At 40.1% G+C, this 21823-nt stretch overlaps 1 protein-coding gene across 2 annotated transcripts in view; it reads right to left on the minus strand.

The window, feature by feature from the left end:
• Nhe3 (Na[+]/H[+] hydrogen exchanger 3) overlaps positions 1-21823 on the minus strand; it is a 165068-nt gene that overhangs the window by 22039 nt on the left and 121206 nt on the right. The window contains exon 11 of one of the 2 annotated variants that reach the window (XM_076203772.1): positions 6930-6956. The exons of the other annotated variant lie outside the window; for it this stretch is intronic. Coding sequence (XP_076059887.1) covers positions 6930-6956 — 27 coding nt within the window. The remainder of the gene's footprint in view (positions 1-6929; positions 6957-21823) is intronic. 2 annotated transcript variants of the gene reach the window in all.

Consider the following 21823-nt stretch of genomic DNA (forward strand, 5'->3'; position numbering starts at 1 on the left):
TGCAGCTGAAATTATCTATTTGTGACTTATAGGGTAGAATAATTCATCTAGTATGCTATATCTTTGGGTTTCATGTGCATATTTGAGTGCTAGGGAAGACAAATGACAGTACATCATAACAGATCTTTGTGGAAATTAAAACCATTAGAAGACTTGGAAGAAATCTACTTGAATAGATGAAAGATTTCCTGGAAGAATGGTACATAAGAATGGTAGTGAAAGCAAGATGTCAAGATGAAAGGAAGTGACTAATGGAGTCCCACAGTGGTTGGTTTTAGCACCTACAATGTTCTTAATATACAAAAATGACATGATGGAAGGTATGAAAAACTACACTAACATTATTGCAAATGATCCAAAGATCATGAGAAGAATAAAGGATGAAGTCTGAAAACCCTTACGAGACAATATATGCATGAAGCCATAAGTGCAAAACAGTCTAATGCCAAAAAATTGGAGTACTTGAAATCGGTACATACATACATACACTGAATGCTGGATATATGGAATAACTTAGATGAAAAAACAGTGTGTGGAAATACTATTCACGATTTTAAGAAAAAACTTGATGCTGAAAGATACAAAGATGGGTCACCACGAGTATAGCTCCCTTCCCGTATATTACAACTAGGTAAATACAACTACCGTATTTTCCGGCGTATAGTGCGCGACTTTTTTCCGTTGGAAGGGCCTAAAAATGGGGGGTGGGCATTATCCGGTGGTGCGCATTATCTACGGCCTACGATAAAAATTCTGCGGCTGTGTGTGTAATTTTTTTCACAACAACGTGACGGCACACTTCTCCGTGACATTCCGTGAGAACAAGAAGAACAGCCATGGTGATATGAAAGAATACGCCAGCATGGGCTATATAAATATTTGGTATAGGTAGGTATCTATCGAATCTTATTTTTCATGTTTAAATAGGCCTAAACACCATGAAACATGATCAATATTCATGATATTTGCCCATGTTCACAGCATCTTAGTTTGAATTTTTATGTTGGCTTTGTTGCTTCACTTTAGGTATGGTACAAATTCCGTTGCGGCCGTTCATAAACTCGTGTCAAACACCTGACTACAACACCCTCTTTCGGGAGTTATATTAACTAAACGTCACCTCGATGAGAGACTGTCCTATTTCACCACTATCATTGCAGGTTCAAAGCTAAAACAAAACAGTCTGTAGTTTGTTTCAGTATTAAATAAAAAATGGTAAAGACGAATCATTTCCTCAAGATATAAAATGAACATTTTCTGTAAAAATCCCAAAATTTTTCTGTATATTTTACTTTCAATAAACTTTTTTTAGATCATATTTCTACAAACTATTTAAGCTACAAATATGGGACCAACGCACAACATGAGTCATATACCGGTACATGTAGTTCCGACTTTTTCTTAGTTGTGTCCTGATTGATGCCTAAACTGACACTTAATTTAGTGACAAATCAACAGATTTCCCAGCGGTGGCTCTAGACAATGAAAAAATACTTCTCCATGTAACCTCGTTCACATGATACTAAGTAATTAATCGCCGTTATTTCATTGGTTTATTCTTACTAACATTAACTATCGTAGTCTATGCAAATATTTGGGATCCGTAAAACAGCACTGGTACCAACATCATGAACGTTGGCCGTTTTAGCTCACCCGGAATATGCTAGATCAGGGCCGAGATTGACAATTCTATTGCCAATCTAGCCTACACTAAACACCCTCTTGCGATAGTTTGTTAAACTAAACGTCACTTCAGTAGACACTTATGAACCGAAACATAGTTTGTTGCTGCATGGCGATAAAAACTTGTACACGGTGATAAAAACTTGTAAGATGAATTATTCCCTCAGGATAGTAAATTGCATTTTCTCTGTAAAAATCCGAAATTTTTCATGTACATTTTGTATTCAATAAACTTTTCATGGCTCAAATTTCCCACAAAACAATGGACCAACGCAAGCAGGAGTCCCATACATGCAGTTCACTAGCTTTAGCCACCAGTGACTTTTCCTGGCATGCGCGTTATACGTCGGTGCGCGCTATCTGTGTACTGAGATAACGAAATGCATGGGTGCGCATTATAACCTGATGCGCATTTTAAGCCGGAAAATACGGTAGGTAAATACATACATATACCAAAGGCTTTTCCCCCTTACAAGGTAAAGTTCAAAATGGCCGTGAACATATTACTCAATAGGAAATGATTCAATTACTAAAACAAAATAAGAGAAATATCAAAGAAACCTAGTGTTGGATACCTTGTGGTCAGAGTAGACACCACATGAGTATGAAATATTTATAAAAAAAAAATACAATGTTTCACATTATGCCTTTTCAAGTACATGTACTTGAAAATGCTTCAACAAATGAAATGTACTTTTAATAAAGGTTTCATCCTCATATGATGTCTACTCTCACCATTTTGTTGGCAATTGCCATTCTAAACCATGGCTTGTAATGTAAAAAAAAAAAAATCTTGTGCAAAATATAGACTTTTGATGAACACAAAAGTTACTTTTCTTTATATAGATGAACAGATAAAAATGTATATTATAATAATAATAATAATAATAATAGATAAAATAAATGTCTAATATGCCCTACACTAGAACACAGTTGTGAGGTCTCTACATGGAGGTCAAACAAAATTGAGAGGGAAAAAAAAAAAAAAAAAGCCTTGTAAATAAAATATGAACATACATGTACCAAAAAGCTGGCCTAGTCAAGGCATAGTCACATTTTTCACTCATCTTCCATCCATTCACTTCCCTTCTACCTTAGCTTCTGGATGAAGGGTCATTCCTGTTCATCATCCACTGCTCAAAGTCAGAAGCAATGCAACAAAACAAAGCACCTCTACAGCAGACTTGACAGCCATAGTTGGTTTATTTCCACCACTTCATTACATGGTAACCTTCCCTCCTCCTCCCCTTCAGAAATTACTTTAAGCTGAGTCAATTTCTCATCCATTCAAAACCACTTTCCACTCGCACCTATCCCTTGCCCTTTCTTTCCTGCTCGACAGACATAACCCTTGTACCTAATGCCCTTTTTACCATGTCTATCCACATCACTCTTGGCATTAGGCTTAAGTTCACTCCATCCATCTCTGCCTTCAACACCTTTCTTGCTAGTCTTCCTTCATTCATTCACTCTTTCCACATTTACAAACCATCCCAGTATTCTTTGTTCAATCCTATCTGCTATATCTCTTTTCACCACAACTCAATCCTTTGCCTCACTTTATTTCTCACTCTGCTCATCCTTGGAATTATCACCATACTTCTTGCACACTTCATCTCAACCACATTTAAGCTCCTCTTTTGTTTCTTGGCCACCTCCCTTATAATGGGGAAAAAGCCTTAGGTATATACATACATACATATACCAAGGCTTTTTCCCCCTTCCAAGGGAGGTAGCCAAAAAGGGAAAGGCATAAAAACACTCCCACCCATTTCATCCCTAAATACCCTCCACACCCCTCCCACCCTTCCTCTCATCTGAGCACCTCCTGGATGACGGGTCATCCCTGCACCCTGCCCACCGCCCTGGGTCAGAAGCAGTGTCGCAAGACACAGTACATCCACAGCAAGGCAGCTTCATTTAATCGGCGACCCCCCCTCTCCGTCCCCCTTTGCATATAAGGCGAGGACGGGGAGAAATCCCTTCGGGCTGCGTCAAAATTTACTCACACATACTACCCCACCCCCCCGCCCATTCCTCCTCATGCAGTCACATCATCCATATACAACCATTCTCCACTCACCTCTGTCTTCCGTCCTCTCCCTTCCTTCCTCAACAGACATTCCCCTCTTCCCCAAAGCCCCCTTCACCCTATCCATCCACCTCATCCTAGGACGTCCCCTCATGTTCACTCCCTCCACATCTGCCTTCAATGCCTCTTTTACTAGTCTTTCTTCACTCATTCTTTCCATGTGTCCAAACCATCCTAATATTCTTTCATCAACCCTATCTCCCAAATCCTTTTTCACCCCTGTTCTCCTCCTCACCTCCTCATTTCTCACTCTATCCAGCCTAGTAACCCCCACCATACTTCTCAGACACCTCATCTCAAACACATTCAAACTCCTTCTCTCTTCTTCTCTTATGTTCCACGTTTCTGCCCCATACAGTGCTGTTGGCACAATCACTCCTTCATACAGTCTCCTCTTCGCATCCATTCCCAAATGTCTATTCCTCATTACACTCTTTAAACCACCAAGGCATTTACTCGCTTCTCTCAATCTACATTCTACCTCCACCTTCACTCCACCTTTTCCTGCTACACTTGCACCCAAGTATCTAAAACTATCCACTTCCTCCAGTCGCTCTCCCTTAATGTTCACTTCCAGTCTACTGCCACTTTCACCCCTTGTACATCTCATCACCTTACTTATATTTTCAGTTTCTCTGAAATTCCAAGTATCTACCCAATACAGTATCATGGGCATAATTACTCCTTTGCATTCATCCCTAGACACCTACTTCTCATTCTATTTTTCATTTCCCCCAGACATTTACTTGCTTTCCTTACTCTATAATTTACCTCCATCCCTATACTTCCATCCTTGCTACATGTTACCCTAAATATCTTAAGCTTTTCACTCCCTGAAAATACAGGGTGCCTCTCTCCTATTAAACTCACCAACTCATTGACACCCTTTTCCCTAATACATCTCAACTTGAGGGTAAGGCTAAGAATGAGATGGATAGACAGGGTAAAGGGGGCCTTAGGTACAAGGGGTATGCCCATCAAGCAGGAAAGAGAAAGGGTGAGGGACAGATGCGAGTGTAGAGTGGAGGTAGAATGTAGATTGAGAGAAGCAAGTAAGTGCTTTGGGGGATTAAAAAGAGTAATGAGAAATAGATATTTGGGGATGGATGCTTAGAGGAGATTATATGAAGGAGTGGTTGTCCTGACAGCACTGTATGAAGAAGAGACATGGAACAAAATAGGAAGAGAGGAAGAGTTTAAATGTGTTTGAGATGAAACATCTGAGAAGTATGATAGGGCTTACAAGGTTGGATAGAGTGAAAAACAAGGAGGTGAGGAGGAGTGTGGGGGGGGAGGGGTTGGCATAAATGGAAATAGATTTTCCTGGCATCTCTCACTACCACAATAAATGCTTCCTTAACCTCCTCCACACCTATATCAAGTACAAAACCCATTTAACTACATCTCTTCTCTTATCATGTTTGAGATAATGGGTCATTCCTCTCCCCCATCACACAGCTTGGGTCAAGTCAAAGGGACAACACAGTAAGGCACAGCTCTTCCCCAGCAGGGCCTCAGTCAAATACATTTATCAAACAATTCATTCCAAAAACATTCTCTTTCTTTACATCTCTGACATAAAAATCAATGCAATGCTTCATATAACAATGTGGGCACAATCACTTTTTCATACAAACTTTTCCTTGAATTCATTCTCATGTGTCTACTTTTTGTTATACTTTTCCACACAGACATTCATTATTCCTTTCTTAATTTTTTTAGACTCATGATTAATATATACAGTGTTTTTCAATCAATCTGTTGCATCTTGTCTCTTCTGGAAAAGACCTGTGGCCTCCAGGAAAAAGGCAACAGCTTCCTGGTGGGACCATAAGTCACTCAGAGAAGAGATACTGTGTTGCTATCTCAGGATTGTTAGTGTGAGGCAGTATTATGAGGTGTTGTGTGTCTTCTGTGTGGAGGGTATATCTGAAGCAGTTTGAATCCATGGCCTTGTCTATTCTATGATGGCACTATTTTAATGTCTCAAGGTGTCCCAAGGGCAGGTGTACTAGCGTGGTGCTTGTCAGGTGTGGGAGGGTTTTCTCTGCATGACTTCTATTTGGGGTTTGTAGTTGGAGCATTGAGTTTTAGTCTTTTTTTTTATTATCTTATCTATATATTTTTAAGGGCTTGTTTAGTTTTGTGTGGTTTAGGTGGTAGGTTGTAAATGTTTGAGTAGTATATCAGCAGCATAGTTTTTTGTTGCACTCTCTTATTGGTGCTTGTGAAATTTAGTGTGAAGGATGTGTATTGTTTAGAGTTCTGGCATAGAATTGTGTTCCTGCCATTTTCACTTGATGTTCAATTGGGAGGATTTTGATTTCTGTATTTTGGTGTCCTATATGGATGGTTTTGGTGGACCCTATTATTATTCCCAATGCTCTATTCTGTAGTTTCTAAATTGTCTGTCTGATTTGCTGATTATTGAGAACCATGCTGTGGAGGCATATTCTAGGGTGGTTCTTATACACTGTTTATAGATGGTTATTAGTTTCTTTATTGTTGCCCAAAGTCAGTGCTTGTGATGGTTTTTCATATTTGTTTTCTTGTTAATTACATAGTGTTTACGAGGTTCAATTATGGCAAAATAAAAAAGTGGAGCAGTATTACACCATAAATAAACAACAAATATTCCTTAATTAGCTTACAATTCAAAAGGCAACAAATGTCCAATTTCACTGTAACGTGAACATCTACTGAGAGGAAGTACGTACAACTGCAAACAAACTCTTTACTGTTCAAAGCCTACATCCCTAAAACAGAAGAATGTAAGAAGCATATGCACATCTGTGCATGACACACTACAACCTAATACATTAATATCCACTAAATATAATTACAACCCCAACTTTTCATGTTTGAAAGTCTGCATAAATAAGAAAAATTATGGAGGACTTGGATGCTGACAAACCAATCAAATATTTTTTTTTTCTTTAATAAGAATATGCTGAAAGTAATGGCGAAATACAATGAATGCAGTATAATGGAATGTAAAAGCAGGATGATGGAAAGGGATATATACAATCCAAATTCCTAAGAAGTAGTTACAGTGAAGACCAAACATAACGAGAAATCAAAATGAAAATGAAATAAAGAACAACAAAAGCAATGTCCATGCAAAGGAAACAAAAAAAGTATCAATGTTACATACCCTAGTTTCATCTATGGATTTGTATCCCTGAAATATCAAAAGGGAAGGTTTAGGGATTGCTAGTTATGGCAGAACACACTTGTCACTCTTTAACCCATTCACTGCAGAAAGGGTTTTCCTCAACCAAGAACAGTTTGGCTGCAGCAAGAAGAAATGACCACAAAACAAAGCTGACAGTTACTATCTATTTGGACCAGTTGGGTTTTGATGGCAAAGAAAACTCACAAAAAAAAGACAGGTTCTTTTAATTTTCTAACATTCCAGCTTAGAGGACTTTGACAAAGGTCTCCATGACAAACAATTAGGAAATCAAAAGCCCATTTTTGTCTGCATTTCCTTTGCCATCAAAGTTCAACATGGAAAGGGTTTGCCAAGATAGTTTATAGTTCTTTAGCTATGGAGGTGTGTTCTTCAGCCAAATGAAAATTATTTGCAACTTCTAGAATCGATTACCAGACTACAAATTGCTGTGAAAGGGTTAAAGAATAAAACAAATAAATGAATAAATAAATAATAATAATAATTAATAAAACAAATAAATTAATAAAATAAATGAATAAAATAAAACAATAAAAATAAATCAATATATAGATAAAATCAATACATAAATTAATATACAACAATGATGATGATAAATAATCAGGAGTAACTCAAAACTAATTTCTTTTTGCATTATAACACTTATAGTTAGCAGTCTGTGGCAACATTATGCAGAATAATATTCAAAAACTTAATTCAAAGCTCAAAATATGATTATTCCGCTTCATGTAATCCATTTTCCATCATCAAATTAATTTATTTGATTGAATTTCATCATTTATATCCACAAGGAACATTTACCTTTGCAAACTACATGTTATTGTACAGGAGAGCAAAAATTAGGCATATAACTTTATACACACCTTACTGTGCATGTAATTATATATCTTTTACAGTGTAATTTAATTTTTGTCATAATTATTGGTTCCACTGTAAGCGGGGGTGAGGATCACCTATGTAGTAGTAATTTAAGTACAAATCAAATGAGTGTGGTTGGTCAGGTGTATGGGTATGTGTTAGTCGAGATGATTAGGAGGGGAACAGAGGGCATAAATGGAAAAGAGCAGTGAGAATTTAGAAGAGAAGTGTGTGTACAGGTTTCCCCCACTATACGATTGGTTTACATTAACCATATCAAATAATGAACAATCAGATAGCAAACTTAAGTTTTAATAGGATTTAATTTAATGGGGAGAGTAGCCTTGGCCTAGCCTATATTGGGTGATATATAACAATTTTCCATGCCATCCAAAGAGGTGGTGTTATAGATTCGTTATTTTTTTATACAATGGGTTCCCCAATAGGCCTATATCCACTGGAAAGAGCAGAAAAAAAGGCCCTGTAGAATGCCACTAGCCACTAGTTACCTGATCCCACACTACACATACCATTCATGGCTACTCATACTAAAATCCCAAGGAAGCCTCATCATTAGAATTGGTAGGGCTTGCTGAATCCTGGGCAGTAGAAGTGGACGGAAGAGCATCAGACATAGACTGGAGAGGTGGTGGAGGGGAGTCCAGATCAGCTGACGCAGGGTGGGGGGCTGAGTGAGCAACAGGTTTGAAGAAGCTGGAAATGGTGGTTTGCCTTGTCTTTTTTTTCTTGGCCTTGAATATATCTCTGTAGACTTTGAAGGCTTGCTCTGCATTAAAGGTAACTGTTCCACTTCATACTGGGTTTGGGTCCCTTTCCTTTATTTTTTTTATTGCATCTATGCCAGAGAATACCTCACAAAGTGGTTTGATGTCAAGGCCTCGCTGGGCACATCATCATCATCATCACCATAAAGAGGTTGTTCTTGTTCCAACTCCATCAGATCTTCTTTGCCGAGTGGCTTATCATGGGACTGTAGCAATTCATTCACATCTTCATCCACCTCCTTGAAGCCAGCCATATGTATTTACCTACCTAGTTGTAATATACGGGAGGGGAGCTATGCTCGTGGTGACCCGTCTTTGTATCTCTCCGCATCAAGTTTTATCTTAAAATCTTGTATAGTGTTAGCACATACTATTTTGTTGTCTAATTTGTTCCATGTATTTATCGCTCTGTGTGGGAAACTGTTCCTTTTCAAGTTTTTTCTGTAACTATCCCTTTTCAATTTTTTTCCGTGTCCTCTTGTTTTACCGTTGTCCCACATTAATAGGTTGTTCCTGTCTAAAACTTCCATTCCTTTCATTATTCTGTAGATAGTTAGCAAATCTCCTCTTTCTCTTCTTTGTTCCAGAGTTGGTAGGTTCAATTTGGATAGTCTTTGCTCATATGTTAGTTCGGCGAGTGTCGGTGCTAGTTTTGTTGTCGCTCTTTGTAATCTTTCTAGTTTCTTAATATTCTTTTTGGTACTGGGTGTCCAAAGTGATGCTGCGTACTCGAGTTTTGGTCTTATTAGTGTAGTATTTTCCTTATCATTTCTTCGTCCATATAGGTAAATGCCACTTTGATTGCTCTCAATAAGTTGTAGGTTTCTCCGAACATCTTGTTTATATGCTTATCTGGTTTCATGTCCTTTCCAATCATCACTCCAAGATCTTTTTCATAGTTTGTTTTATTTATTTTTTCTTCCCCAATTCTGTAATCTTTTGATATTCTATTTTTACTCTTTCCAAATTCCATTATGCTGCATTTCTTAATATTGAATTTTACTTCCCATTTTTTAGTCCAATTCCATATTGTGTCCAGATCTTGTTGCAATGAGTTGCAGTCCTCTTCCGTTTTTACCTTCTTAAGTAATTTTGCATCATCTGCAAAAAAAATTATATAGCACTCCACGCCTTCATTCATGTCATTAATGTATACAGCGAACATGATCGGTGCCAGTACTGATCCTTGCGGGACCCCGCTTTTTACTTCTTCCCAGTTGGAGAATTTTTCTCTAATTACAACTCTCATTTTCCTCCCAATCAGAAAGTCTTTCATCCATTCCAATAATTTTCCTCTGATGCCACCTTTTGACTCTATCTTATTTATTAGTTTCCTATGAGGTACCTTATCGAATGCCTTTTGCAGGTCCAGAAAAGCACAGTCTGCCCATCCATCTCTTTCTTCTATTATGTCTACTAATCTTGAGTAAAAGCAAATCAGATTTGTTGTACAGGATCTCCCTTGTCTAAATCCAAATTGATTTGGGTTCAGTATAGATTTTTCTTCCAGGTACTTAACCCATCTGTTTTTGATTACTCTTTCACAAATTTTTGCTATTGAGCTTGTTAGTGAGACTGGTCTGTAGTTAGATGGATCTTCCTTATCAACTCCCTTATAAATTGGTACAATGTTTGCTTTTTTCCAGTCCAATGGTACTTTTCCTTCTTTAATTGATGATTTAATTATATCATATATTTTGTCAGTTAATTCTTCCATGCATAAATGTGAGAACCTGACAATGTCCTTACAGGCCACAGTTTCTTCCAGCAGCCATTCATTGTTTTTTCTGTCACCTCATTCCATGCTGCACTGATATTGTCAATGGCCTTCTTGATATTATAATTGGCCCAGAACTGCTTGACTGTGGGCTTGTCTGAGCTGTCAGTCATGTTAATCAGCTGACTCATTGTGCTCTGAAAGTGGCAATCACACCTTGGTCCATGGGCTGGATGAGTGCTGTCATGTTTTTGGGCAAAGAGATCACTTCCATGTTGTCTGCCTAATCTTCAATGGTTGTTGGGTGGCTTAGGGCATTGTCAACCAGCGGGAGGAAATAATTGGCGATGTTTTTTTTTGGTAGCATAGTCACACAGTGCGGGGGACAAATAACTTGCAATATAATGCTGATTCATAGATATCATCCAGGTCTTCTTGTTGGATCTATATATCACTGGGAGATATTCTTTCACATAGCCCTTAAGTGCCCTTGGGTTTTCACAGCAATAGATCAGTAAAGGCTTCAGCTTCAGGTCCCCAGCTGCATTACCACCCAGCACCAGGGTTAATCTGTCATTGGATGCTTTAAATTCTGGTGATGTTTTCTCCTCCTTAACAATAAAGGTTCAGGATGACATTTTCTTCCAATACAGGCCTGTCTCATCATAGTTTATCACCTGTTTGGCACTATAGCCACACACTTTAATGTATTTTTTTAGTGTTGGTATGAATGCTGCGGCAGCAGGCTTGTCAGAACTTGCTGCCTCACCAGTTATCTTGATGTTGTGTAGGGCTGCTCAGGTTTTAAAACGGTTGAACCAACCCTTACTGGCAATGAAAGTTGACCCATCCTTAACTTCATATCCCTTCTCATGTAGATTATCATAAATCAAGAGAGCTTTCATTGTCACAAGGAAGGTAGAAAGAGAATTACTGTGGCAAGACAGGTCTCCATCCACAGCCTTAAGAGTCTTTCCATTTCCTCCATTACTGGTTCCCTCTGCCTTGTCATTTTTGCCATTAATATAGATGTTTCACCAGCTTTCTTTACCCTGTCTCCTTGTTTGATCACTGTGGAGATGGTTGATTGGGGCAACTGCACGATTCTGGTGATGGAGTTAGCTCCTTCACCTCCCTCATGGCACTTAATAATTTCAAGTTTTTTCTCCAACGATAAACTCTTCCTCGGTCTTTTGGGCTTTATCTCACCAGTATTAGTTGTTGTAGGCCACTTGGGAGCCATCGCATTATGTTTTACTCTCGTAAAAACAATAGTGAATGTGAAATAGCACAAATCACAGACACTGATACACGAGCCAAGGGAGTAAACACAATTGAATAAAGAGCAGGAATGCATTTCAATGAGTGGCCAATGGAGTGTGGGTGACACTGTGATTGTGGTGCATTTGTTTACAGTTTGGTGATCATATAATCAAGCACCTAAATAGATACATACATACATACATATACCAAGGCTTTTTCCCCCTTCCAAGGGAGGTAGCCACAAAAAGAAAGGCATAAAAACACTCCCACCCATTTCATCCCTAAAAACACTCCACACCCCTCCCACCCTTCCTCTCATCTGAGCACCTCCTGGATGACGGGTCATCCCTGAACCCTGCCCACCGCCCTGGGTCAGAAGCAGTGTCGCAAGACACAGTACATCCACAGCAAGGCCGCTTCATTTAATCGGCGACCCCCCCTCTCCGTCCCCCCTTGCATATAAGGAGAGGACGGGGAGAAATCCCTTCGGGCTGCGTCAAAATTTACTCACACATACTACCCCACCCCCCCGCCTATTCCTCCTCATGTCGTCACAACATCATCCATATACAACCATTCTCCACTCACCTCTGTCTTCCGTCCTCTCCCTTCCTTCCTCAACAGACATTCCCCTTTTCCCCAAAGCCCCCTTCACCCCATCCATCCACCTCATCCTAGGACGTCCCCTCATGTTCACTCCCTCCACATCTGCCTTCCATACCTCTTTTACTAGTCTTTCGTCACTCATTCTTTCCATGTGTCCAAACCATCCTAATATTCTTTCATCAACCCTCTCTCCCAAATCCTTTTTCACCCCTGTTCTCCTCCTCACCTCCTCATTTCTCACTCTATCTAGCCTAGTAACCCCCACCATACTTCTCAGACACCTCATCTCAAACACATTCAAACTCCTTCTCTCTTCTTCTCTTATGTTCCACGTTTCTGCCCCATACAGTGCTGTTGGCACAATCACTCCTTCATACAGTCTCCTCTTCGCATCCATTCCCAAATGTCTATTTCTCATTACACTCTTTAAACCACCAAGGCATTTACTCGCTTCTCTCAATCTACATTCTACCTCCACCTTCACTCCACCTTTTCCTGCTACACTTGCACCCAAGTATCTAAAACTATCCACTTCCTCCAGTCGCTCTCCCTTAATGTTCACTTCCAGTCTACTGCCACTTTCACCCCTTGTACATCTCATCACCTTACTTTTACCCACATTTATCTTTAGCTTTCTTCTATCACATACTCTCCCAAACTCTGCCACCAGCTTCCTCAATCCCTCCTCTGACCCTGCCACAAGCGCAGTGTCGTCCGCAAACAACAGCTGGCTCACCTCCCACTTTTCTCCATTTTCTTTAACCATCTCCAATCCCTGACTCATCACCCTAGCATTCACCTCTCGCACCACCCCATCCATGTATAAGTTGAACAGCCAGGGCGACATAACGCATCCTTGACGAAGTCCCACCTTTACTTCAAACCACTCACTCTCTCCATTTCCAATCCTAACACATGCTCTACTACTCACATAAAAACTCTTGACAGCTCCCAAAAGCTTTCCTCCTATCCCATAAATCTGCATAACCTCCCACAGTGCCTTTCTGTCTACCCTATCATAAGCCTTTTCCAGATCCATAAAAGCCCAAAAAACATCTTTCCCCTTTCCTATAGCTTTTTCACATATCTGTCTTACCACAAAGATCTGATCTACACAACCTCTACCCGTCCTAAATCCACACTGTTCCTCACCAATTACTCCTTCTGTTCCTCTCCTAATCCTCTCAATTAAGATTCTCCCATAAGCCTTCCCTACTACACTCAACAGGCTAATCCCTCTGAAATTACTACATTCACACTTGTCCCCTTTTCCCTTGTAAAGAGGAACTATACAGGCACTACTCCAGTCCTCCGGTACTTTACCCTCTCTCCAGCAAACATTAAATAATCTCACCAACCAGTCCACCATCACTGAACCTCCCTTTTTCAGACATTCTGCATGACATCCATCCAGACCAGGTGCCTTACCTGCTTTCATCATCTTTACAACTGCCTTCACCTCATCCTTCCTTATTTCTCCTCCGTTCTCCTCACTCATAAAATAAAAAGCGAGTGGTATCAATTTAAAGGGATTTTATAAACAAAATATTAGATATTGAACCATCAAATAGCAAGGGAAACCTGTATTTATTTTGTAGTTGTAGCCGAGTGACCCTTCATATTCTGTGAACAGGCTTGATCCCTTTTCTGTGACATTATATCTACTCAGGGTGAAAGAGAACGAGTATAACAGCAGTAGCTTTATATTTTGTTAAAAATATATTGTGATGCATCATCGTACATCATGCAACGTGATGTGCATGCAAATATATGACTTGTATGGAAGAGTTTAATGGTTTAGGGAGAAAATGGGATTGCATCAGGGTTGTGTGATGTCACTGTTATTATTCAATATTGATGGTGTTGCACAAGAGGTAAATGAAAGAGTCCTAGGCAGACATTTGGAATTAGTGGGTGAGAATAGAATGAGATGGAAAGTAAGCCATTTGTTCTCTGTAGATGATAGTGCAGCTGTGGCTGATTATGAGGAGGCACAAACAGTTGATAAATGAGTTTGGAAAGGTGTGTGGATATGAGATGTACAAGGAATAATGATGGTGGCAGGTTGAATGCTTGTGTGGTGGATGAGAAAATATGGTGTGCCAGGCAGGAACAAAGACAGACAGAAAATGTTGGAGATGTGTACTGTAAGAGAAACATTATTAGCAGACTTCAATAAGTAAGATGTACATATACATATGCCAGGGTGGTTGGTGGAAGAAGAGTTGATGGTATTGCTGTCCAAAAGGATGATGGGAAGAGTGCTGGATGTGACCATGTTAAAAGAGTGTGTAATGGAATATCTAATCATCATGAGGTGAAATGGAGACAGTGTGGATGTATAAAGTGGGGAAAGGAGAGACAGGCAAGAAGTAGAAAGGCGATAAAAGGGCACTGAGAGAGAAAATGGAAGAGGAATACCAAGCAAAACTGAAGATTTTTGGAATCTAGTTCAACAGAGGAAGGAAGTGGAAACGGAAGAAGAATGTGTTTCACAGAGGAATTATCAATATGTACAAAGTAGTGTGTAGGATAAGTAAGACACTACCATCTCTTGCCAAAGACCTCTCATGTACACATTCCACCACAAACAGAAAAACCACACACCCTCTTCCTCACCCAAATCTGCATCATCCCCACCCCTTAATTACTACCTATGCTCCCCTCCAAGTCTCCTTAATTACCACATTCATACATCCTAGTGACCACATTCAACATATTAATCCCTCTAAGACCACCATACTCACCACTTTCCCTTAGAAACATATTAAACAATCTCACCAGCTATTCTAACCCTTGTAAGACACTTTTCATGACAAGCTTCAAATCCATGTGCCTCTCCAGCCTTCATCTTTCCCAATGCTACCTCTATCTTCTCTTCTGCTACAGCTCCATCATGTTTCCCTTCCATCAGTCATTCTCCTTGCATCTCCCACTATAATTAAAATCTCCCCATCAAGTATAAATACATACATAAATCCTGGCATCTCTGAAATAATCTGGATCTGCCAGCTTAACACTTGCAAAAGTTCCTGAATGCCTTGCATTTTTACATCTCCCCAAATGATGCCACATATAAGATACCATATTTTATGGCTTACAAGATGCACTTTTTTCCTAAAGATTACCATGAAAAATATTAGTGCGTCTTCTAAGACAAATGTTGTGTTGTAAGGCAACACCCAGGCTCAAGTGAGCCCGTTGTAAAGTCTTTCAAAAGGTGTGGTATAAGTAATGCCATGGATGGTAGTGAGGATCATTTATTGTACATGACTGACAGTAGTGATAACTGCAGATGAGAGTTTAGAACTTTTACACGAATCCAGTGGTGACGAGTTCTCGGGATTTGAGGATGAATAAATTTCTTTCAAGTTTTATATTTCTACATGCATATTTTTGAAATTTTTAGTTTATTTCTATGAAAATAAAACCACCCTTGGACAATGAAAAATGTATAGTATATTTACTAATCACCAACTAGTATCATCGCCTTACAAACAAAATCGGACAAGTGATTTCGTAATGTAAACAATACGTCCAATACGTGTTGTCACCCGCCACTAAAACAAGAAGAGATGGACTGCTTCATTGTGTGTATGTATTTACCTATGGTATTTTCATTTACATAGTTGTAAATTTGTGGTGAGTGCTCCAGCAAATTTGTAATGAGTGCCGAGACAATAGTGTCTTGCAGACTCCTTGCTTCTTATGTTTTTGTGTTCAGTGGTCGGGTATATGGTGAATGTGTTCTTGTATGAGAATGACTTTTTTTTCTTAGAAATTTCTTTCAAATATTAGGGTGCATCTTTCAAGATGCAGTGTCTTGCAAGCCGTAAAATACGGTAACACTTCTATATACTAAGGACTTGCTCCCCATTATAAGGGAGGTAGCTAAGTCAAAGGCACACACCCACTCCCTCCCATTCCTCTCCCATCCCCCACCCTTGTTTCTCTCTCATCTTAGTTCCTTGTGGATGAAGGGTCATCCCTGTCTCCTGCTCACTGCCCAGGTCAGAAGCAATACAACAAATCACAGTACATACACGGCAAGGCCACTTCACTTAATCTCTCTATCCCCTCATACACAACCATTTTCCACTCACACCTATTCCCTCCCTTCCCCCTTCCTTGTACAGCATTCATTCCCCTCTCCCTTAAAAGGCCCTTTCACTCCATCCATACCATCTCATCCACAGTCATCCCTTCAAGTTCACCCCATCCACCTCTGCCTTGCACACCTGTTTTACTAATCCATCTCATTCTTTCTGTGTCCAAACCATCCCTATACTCTTTCATCTGCCCTACCTGCCATCTCCTTTTCCATCTCCACTCTCCTCCTCACCCCCTCATTTCTCGCTCTATCCAACCTTGTAACCCCAACCATTCTTCTCAGACACTTCATCTCAAACACATTTAAACTTTTTTCTGTCTTTCTCAAACATTAAGTCTCCACCTCATTACAATGTTAATGGCACAATCACACCTTCATATAAAAATCAATGTTAAATAATACAATACACAATGCCAAGGGCCCTTTCCTTGTTATAAGCAGAATGGCCACAAAGAACACACCCATTAAAAATCCTTTCATCGCACCTCCCCCTGACACCTCATGGGAGGTGTCAAACATCATTATATGATGTAAAATATCATTATATGATGTATAATAAATTTATCTACATATCAATGGCCTCCTCCCCCTTATAAGGGAGGTAGCTAGCCAAGGCATACACCCATTCTCACCAAATCTGAATAATAATAATAACAATAATAATAATAATATATATACCAAGGGCTTTTTCTCCTTTACAAGGGAGGTAGCCAAAAAAACAAAGGCATAGAAACCACTCCCACCCATTCCATCCCCTACATACTCCATTCCCCTCTACCCTCTTATCTTAGCACCTCCTGGATGACAGGTCATCCCTTCATCTTGTCTACTGCTCTGGGTCAGAAGCAGTGTTGCAAGACACAGCACATCCACAGCAAGGCTACTTCATTAAATTGGTGACCCCCCTCTCCATCCCCTCATGCAGAAAAGAAGATGGGGATAAATCCCTCCAGGCTACGTCAATTTATTTTTCATACATACTCCCTCACCCACCCATCCCCCACCCACTCCCCCTCATGCATCACAGCATCATCCATATACAACCATTCTCCATTCACCCCTCTCTTCTGTCCTCTTCCGTCTTTCCTCAACAGACATTCGCCTCTTTCCCAAAGCCCCATTCACCCCATCCATCCATCTTATCCTAGGTCAACCCCTAACGTTCACTCCTTTCACATCTGCATTCCACACCTCTTTTACTAGCATTTATTCACTCATTCTTTCCATGTGTCCAAACCAAACAAATAAATAATAATAATAATAATAATAATAATAATGAAATATATTCTTTTTTATAATTTTCAGCCATTAGCCATTACTAGCTCTCATTTCAGAAGCAGTGTTGCAAGACACAGCACATCCACAGCAAGGCTACTTCATTAAATTGGTGACCCCCCTCTCCATCCCCTCATGCAGAAAAGAAGATGGGGATAAATCCCTCCAGGCTACGTCAATTTATTTTTCATACATACTCCCTCACCCACCCATCCCCCACCCACTCCCCCTCATGCATCACAGCATCATCCATATACAACCATTCTCCATTCACCCCTCTCTTCTGTCCTCTCCCGTCTTTCCTCAACAGACATTCGCCTCTTTCCCAATGACCCTTTTACCCCATCCATCCATCTTATCCTAGGTCAACCCCTAACGTTCACTCCTTTCACATCTGCATTCCACACCTCTTTTACTAGCATTTATTCACTCATTCTTTCCATGTGTCCAAACCAAACAAATAAATAATAATAATAATAATAATAATAATAATAATAATAATGAAATATATTCTTTTTTATCATTTTCAGCCATTAGCCATTACTAGCTCTCATTTCTTATATCATTCCTTTAACCACTTCAGAACAAGTCAAATTCCCACACACAGCATCAGCTGCCATATGTATAATGCACCACACTACTTGCATTATAAAATATGAAGTCACTGCTGTATTACTTGTTTTCTTTTACTAAGAGTAATACATATATACCAAGGCTTTTTTCCCCCTTACAAGGGAGGTAGCCAAAAAACAAAAGCATAAAAACCATTCCCACCTATTCCATCCCCAATACACTCTACTCCCCTCCACCCTCTTCCTTCCCTCTTATCTGGGCCCCTCCTGGATGACTGGTCATCCCTGCATCTTGTCCACTGACCTGGGTCAGAAGCAGTGTCGCAAGACACACGTCCACAGCAAGGCCGCTTCATTAAATCAGCGACCCCCCCCTCCGTTCCCCCATGCAGAAAATGAAAAGACAGGTAGATATCCCTTCGGCCTGCATCAAATTTTGCTCACACATACTACCTCACCCCCCATCCCCCACCCATTCCACCTCATGCATCACAACATCATCCATATACAGCCATTCTCCATTCACCCATCTTCTGTCCTCTCCCGTCCTTCCTCAACACACATTCCCTTCTTCCCCAAACCCCCTTTTACCCCATCCATCCATCTCATCCTAAGTTGCCCCCTCATGTTCACTCCTTCCACATCTGCCTTCCATACCTCTTTTACTAGTCTTTCTTCACTCATTCTTTCCATGTGTCCAAACCATCCCAATACTCTTTCATCCACCCTATCTCCCAACTCACTTACTACCCCCATTCTCTTCCTCACTTATTCATTTCTCACTCTATCCAGCCTAGTAACCCCCATCATACTTCTCAGACACCTCATCTCAAATACATTCAAACTCCTTCTCTCTTCCTCTCTTATGTTCCATGTTTCAGCCCCGTACAGTGCTGTCGGCACAATCACTCCTTCATACAACCTCCTCTTAGCATCCACTCCCAAATGTCTATTTCTCATTACACTTTTTAATCCACCAAGGCATTTACTCACTTCTCTCAATCTACATTCTACCTCCACCTTCACTCCTCCCTTTCCTGCCACATTCACACCCAAGTATCTAAAACTATCCACTTCCTCCAGTCATTCTCCCTTAATGCTCACTTCCAGTCTGGTGCCACTTTCACCCCTTGTACATCTCATCACCTTACTTTTGCCCACATTTATCTTCAACTTCCTTCTTTTACACACTTTCCCAAACTCTGTCACTAACTTCCTCACCCCTCCTCTGATCCTGTCACAAGTGCAGTGTTGTCTGCAAACAACAGCTGGCTCACCTCCCACTTTTCTCCATTTTCTTTAACCATCTCCAATCCCTGACCCACTACCCTTGCATTTACCTCTCGCACCACCCCATCCATCTGTAAGTTGAACAGGCAGGGCGACATAACACATCCCTGATGGAGTCCCAACTTTACTTCAAACCACTCACTCTCTCCGTTTCTAATCCTGACACACGCTCTACTACTCTCATAAATACTCTTTACAGCTCCTAAAAGCTTTCCTCCTATCCCGTATATCTGTAAAACCTCCCACAGTGCCTTCCTGTCTACCCTGTCATAAGCCTTTTCCAGATCCATAAAAGCCAAAAAAACATCCTTACCTTTTCCCATAGCTTTCTCACATATCGGTCTTACCACAAAAATCTCATCTACGCAACCTCTACCTGTCCTAAATCCACACTGAGTAATAATAAATCCACTGAGTAATAAACACAGAAAACGTGATCAAACCAATTCACAGAATCCAGGGGTAATTCATGTATAACTGCAATATATATATATATACACTCACTATCCGAGTTACGACCTGTGTGACTTACGTCCACCTGTACTTACAACCACATTCAGCAGATGCCTACATGCACATATTATGAGTTTACTGGTTTACTGTACGTTTGCACATGGCGTCCAACATCCTGTACGACAGTTACGGCAGCACAGCATCTCACCAAGGTTGCGCTGTCTGCCATAATTATGGTATTTCTACCATAATTTAGTGTGTGTCTACCATCTACCATACGATGTCTACCATATACCATAATTTTACTGGAATTGATATTATACCGTATTTCGATTCCCAGTTCCCACCGATAATCAGGGCAGGTGGGAATGGTCAGAAAGAGCAGTTTTGCCAGATCGGTGATACACGCTTCCCCGAAAGCCAAGACAGAGAGTCGGTTTACAGTAGTCCTGCATTCGTACTTTTCATTCTGGTTCGAGTTCTCTATTGGTCGAAAGTCGAAAGCTGTAGTGTACGAACATGGATACAAATAGCTTTAACCCAAGTCTATGATATTCCTGGAGTTCTGAAGTATAATATCTTATATTCAATAAGACAATATATCTCACTGTACTATTCCATGCATAAAATATTTATTTGATGAAATAACGTTATGCTATGATTATCATCCTTTTCTTATGAAGAGAGACCAAACGTTTTCGCATGGGAGGCGACGATTGAGCCCAGTGCATAGAAGCGAATGTTGTACTTGTTTTCATGTACATTTGAGGGAATTATTTTAAATGTTATTAAGCCTTTATTACTTCAACCTCTTTTTATTAATTATGCCTCGACCAGCGGATACCAACGGATCCCCCATGGTGCCTCACCAGACCTACTGCCTGATCTTTCCCTCAACCGTACGCACGAAGAAAGTGTAGATGACGTGCAACCAAAAAGTGGATTTTAATTTTTTTGTTTTTTACATGCCTATTTTCAATTTTCTATATTTTGTATCTTTGTGTTAATTTGTATTTTCGGTCTCTAATAAGAATCCTGTGTAATATATTTTCTTTCTTTACCCTATCCTATTAATTTATTATTATCAATTTATTATTTAGTATAACAATCAAAGAGTATTGGATATTTTGCACTGAGAATGTTTGACAATGAGGCCACAAACGAGACATTTGAGCTGGATTTACGCTCTGCATCATATGTCCTTGAGTATACACCTCGAATGTATACAGTCCGAGTTACGACCGTTTCGACTTACAACTGGTTGGTCGGAACCGATCTAGGTCGTAACTCGGATACTGAGTGTATATATAATCAAGACGCTGACACCAGTATCCTCATGTACCCACTCCCACCTCATGACGCTTGCATAGGTGTCATTGTACCAGAGTGGTTAAGATAAAAGAAGTGTTCTCACCATGATGATCAAATTCATACAAAAAATTTAGGAAGGTTTGAAGAAAAACATACACATACACACACGGTAGTGCGGTTGGTAGAGCGCTGGACTGGGAAGTACGGTGATGCTCGCAGTAGCTGGTTCAAATCCTGCCCAGGGCCGAAATTATTTCGGTATCGCTGCGCTTCAGGTCATTACTCTGACTCTCATGGGCGGGGAGTTAGGGGTGTGTGTGTGAAAGGTCATACATTACCCATAGATCGGTCATACGAGCTCTGAGCTCTCTTCCGGAAGGGAAATAGCTGTCGATCACGAGTCCAACACGTGATCCAAAGACCAAGGTGAATACACACACACACACACACTCACATGAATAATATGTCACCTGAGAAACATATGAATAAGATTTTTGGAGAAACTTATAATTTAATAAGAACAATCAAAGTGGCATTTACATACCTGGATGAAGAAATGGTGAAGAAAATTCTAATCACTCTGATAAGACCAAGATTGGAATATGCAGCAATGA

This window comes from Oratosquilla oratoria, chromosome 20 (genome assembly GCF_046742065.1).
Source record: "Oratosquilla oratoria isolate Oo_2021 chromosome 20, ASM4674206v1, whole genome shotgun sequence".
Lineage (NCBI taxonomy): Eukaryota > Metazoa > Arthropoda > Malacostraca > Stomatopoda > Squillidae > Oratosquilla > Oratosquilla oratoria.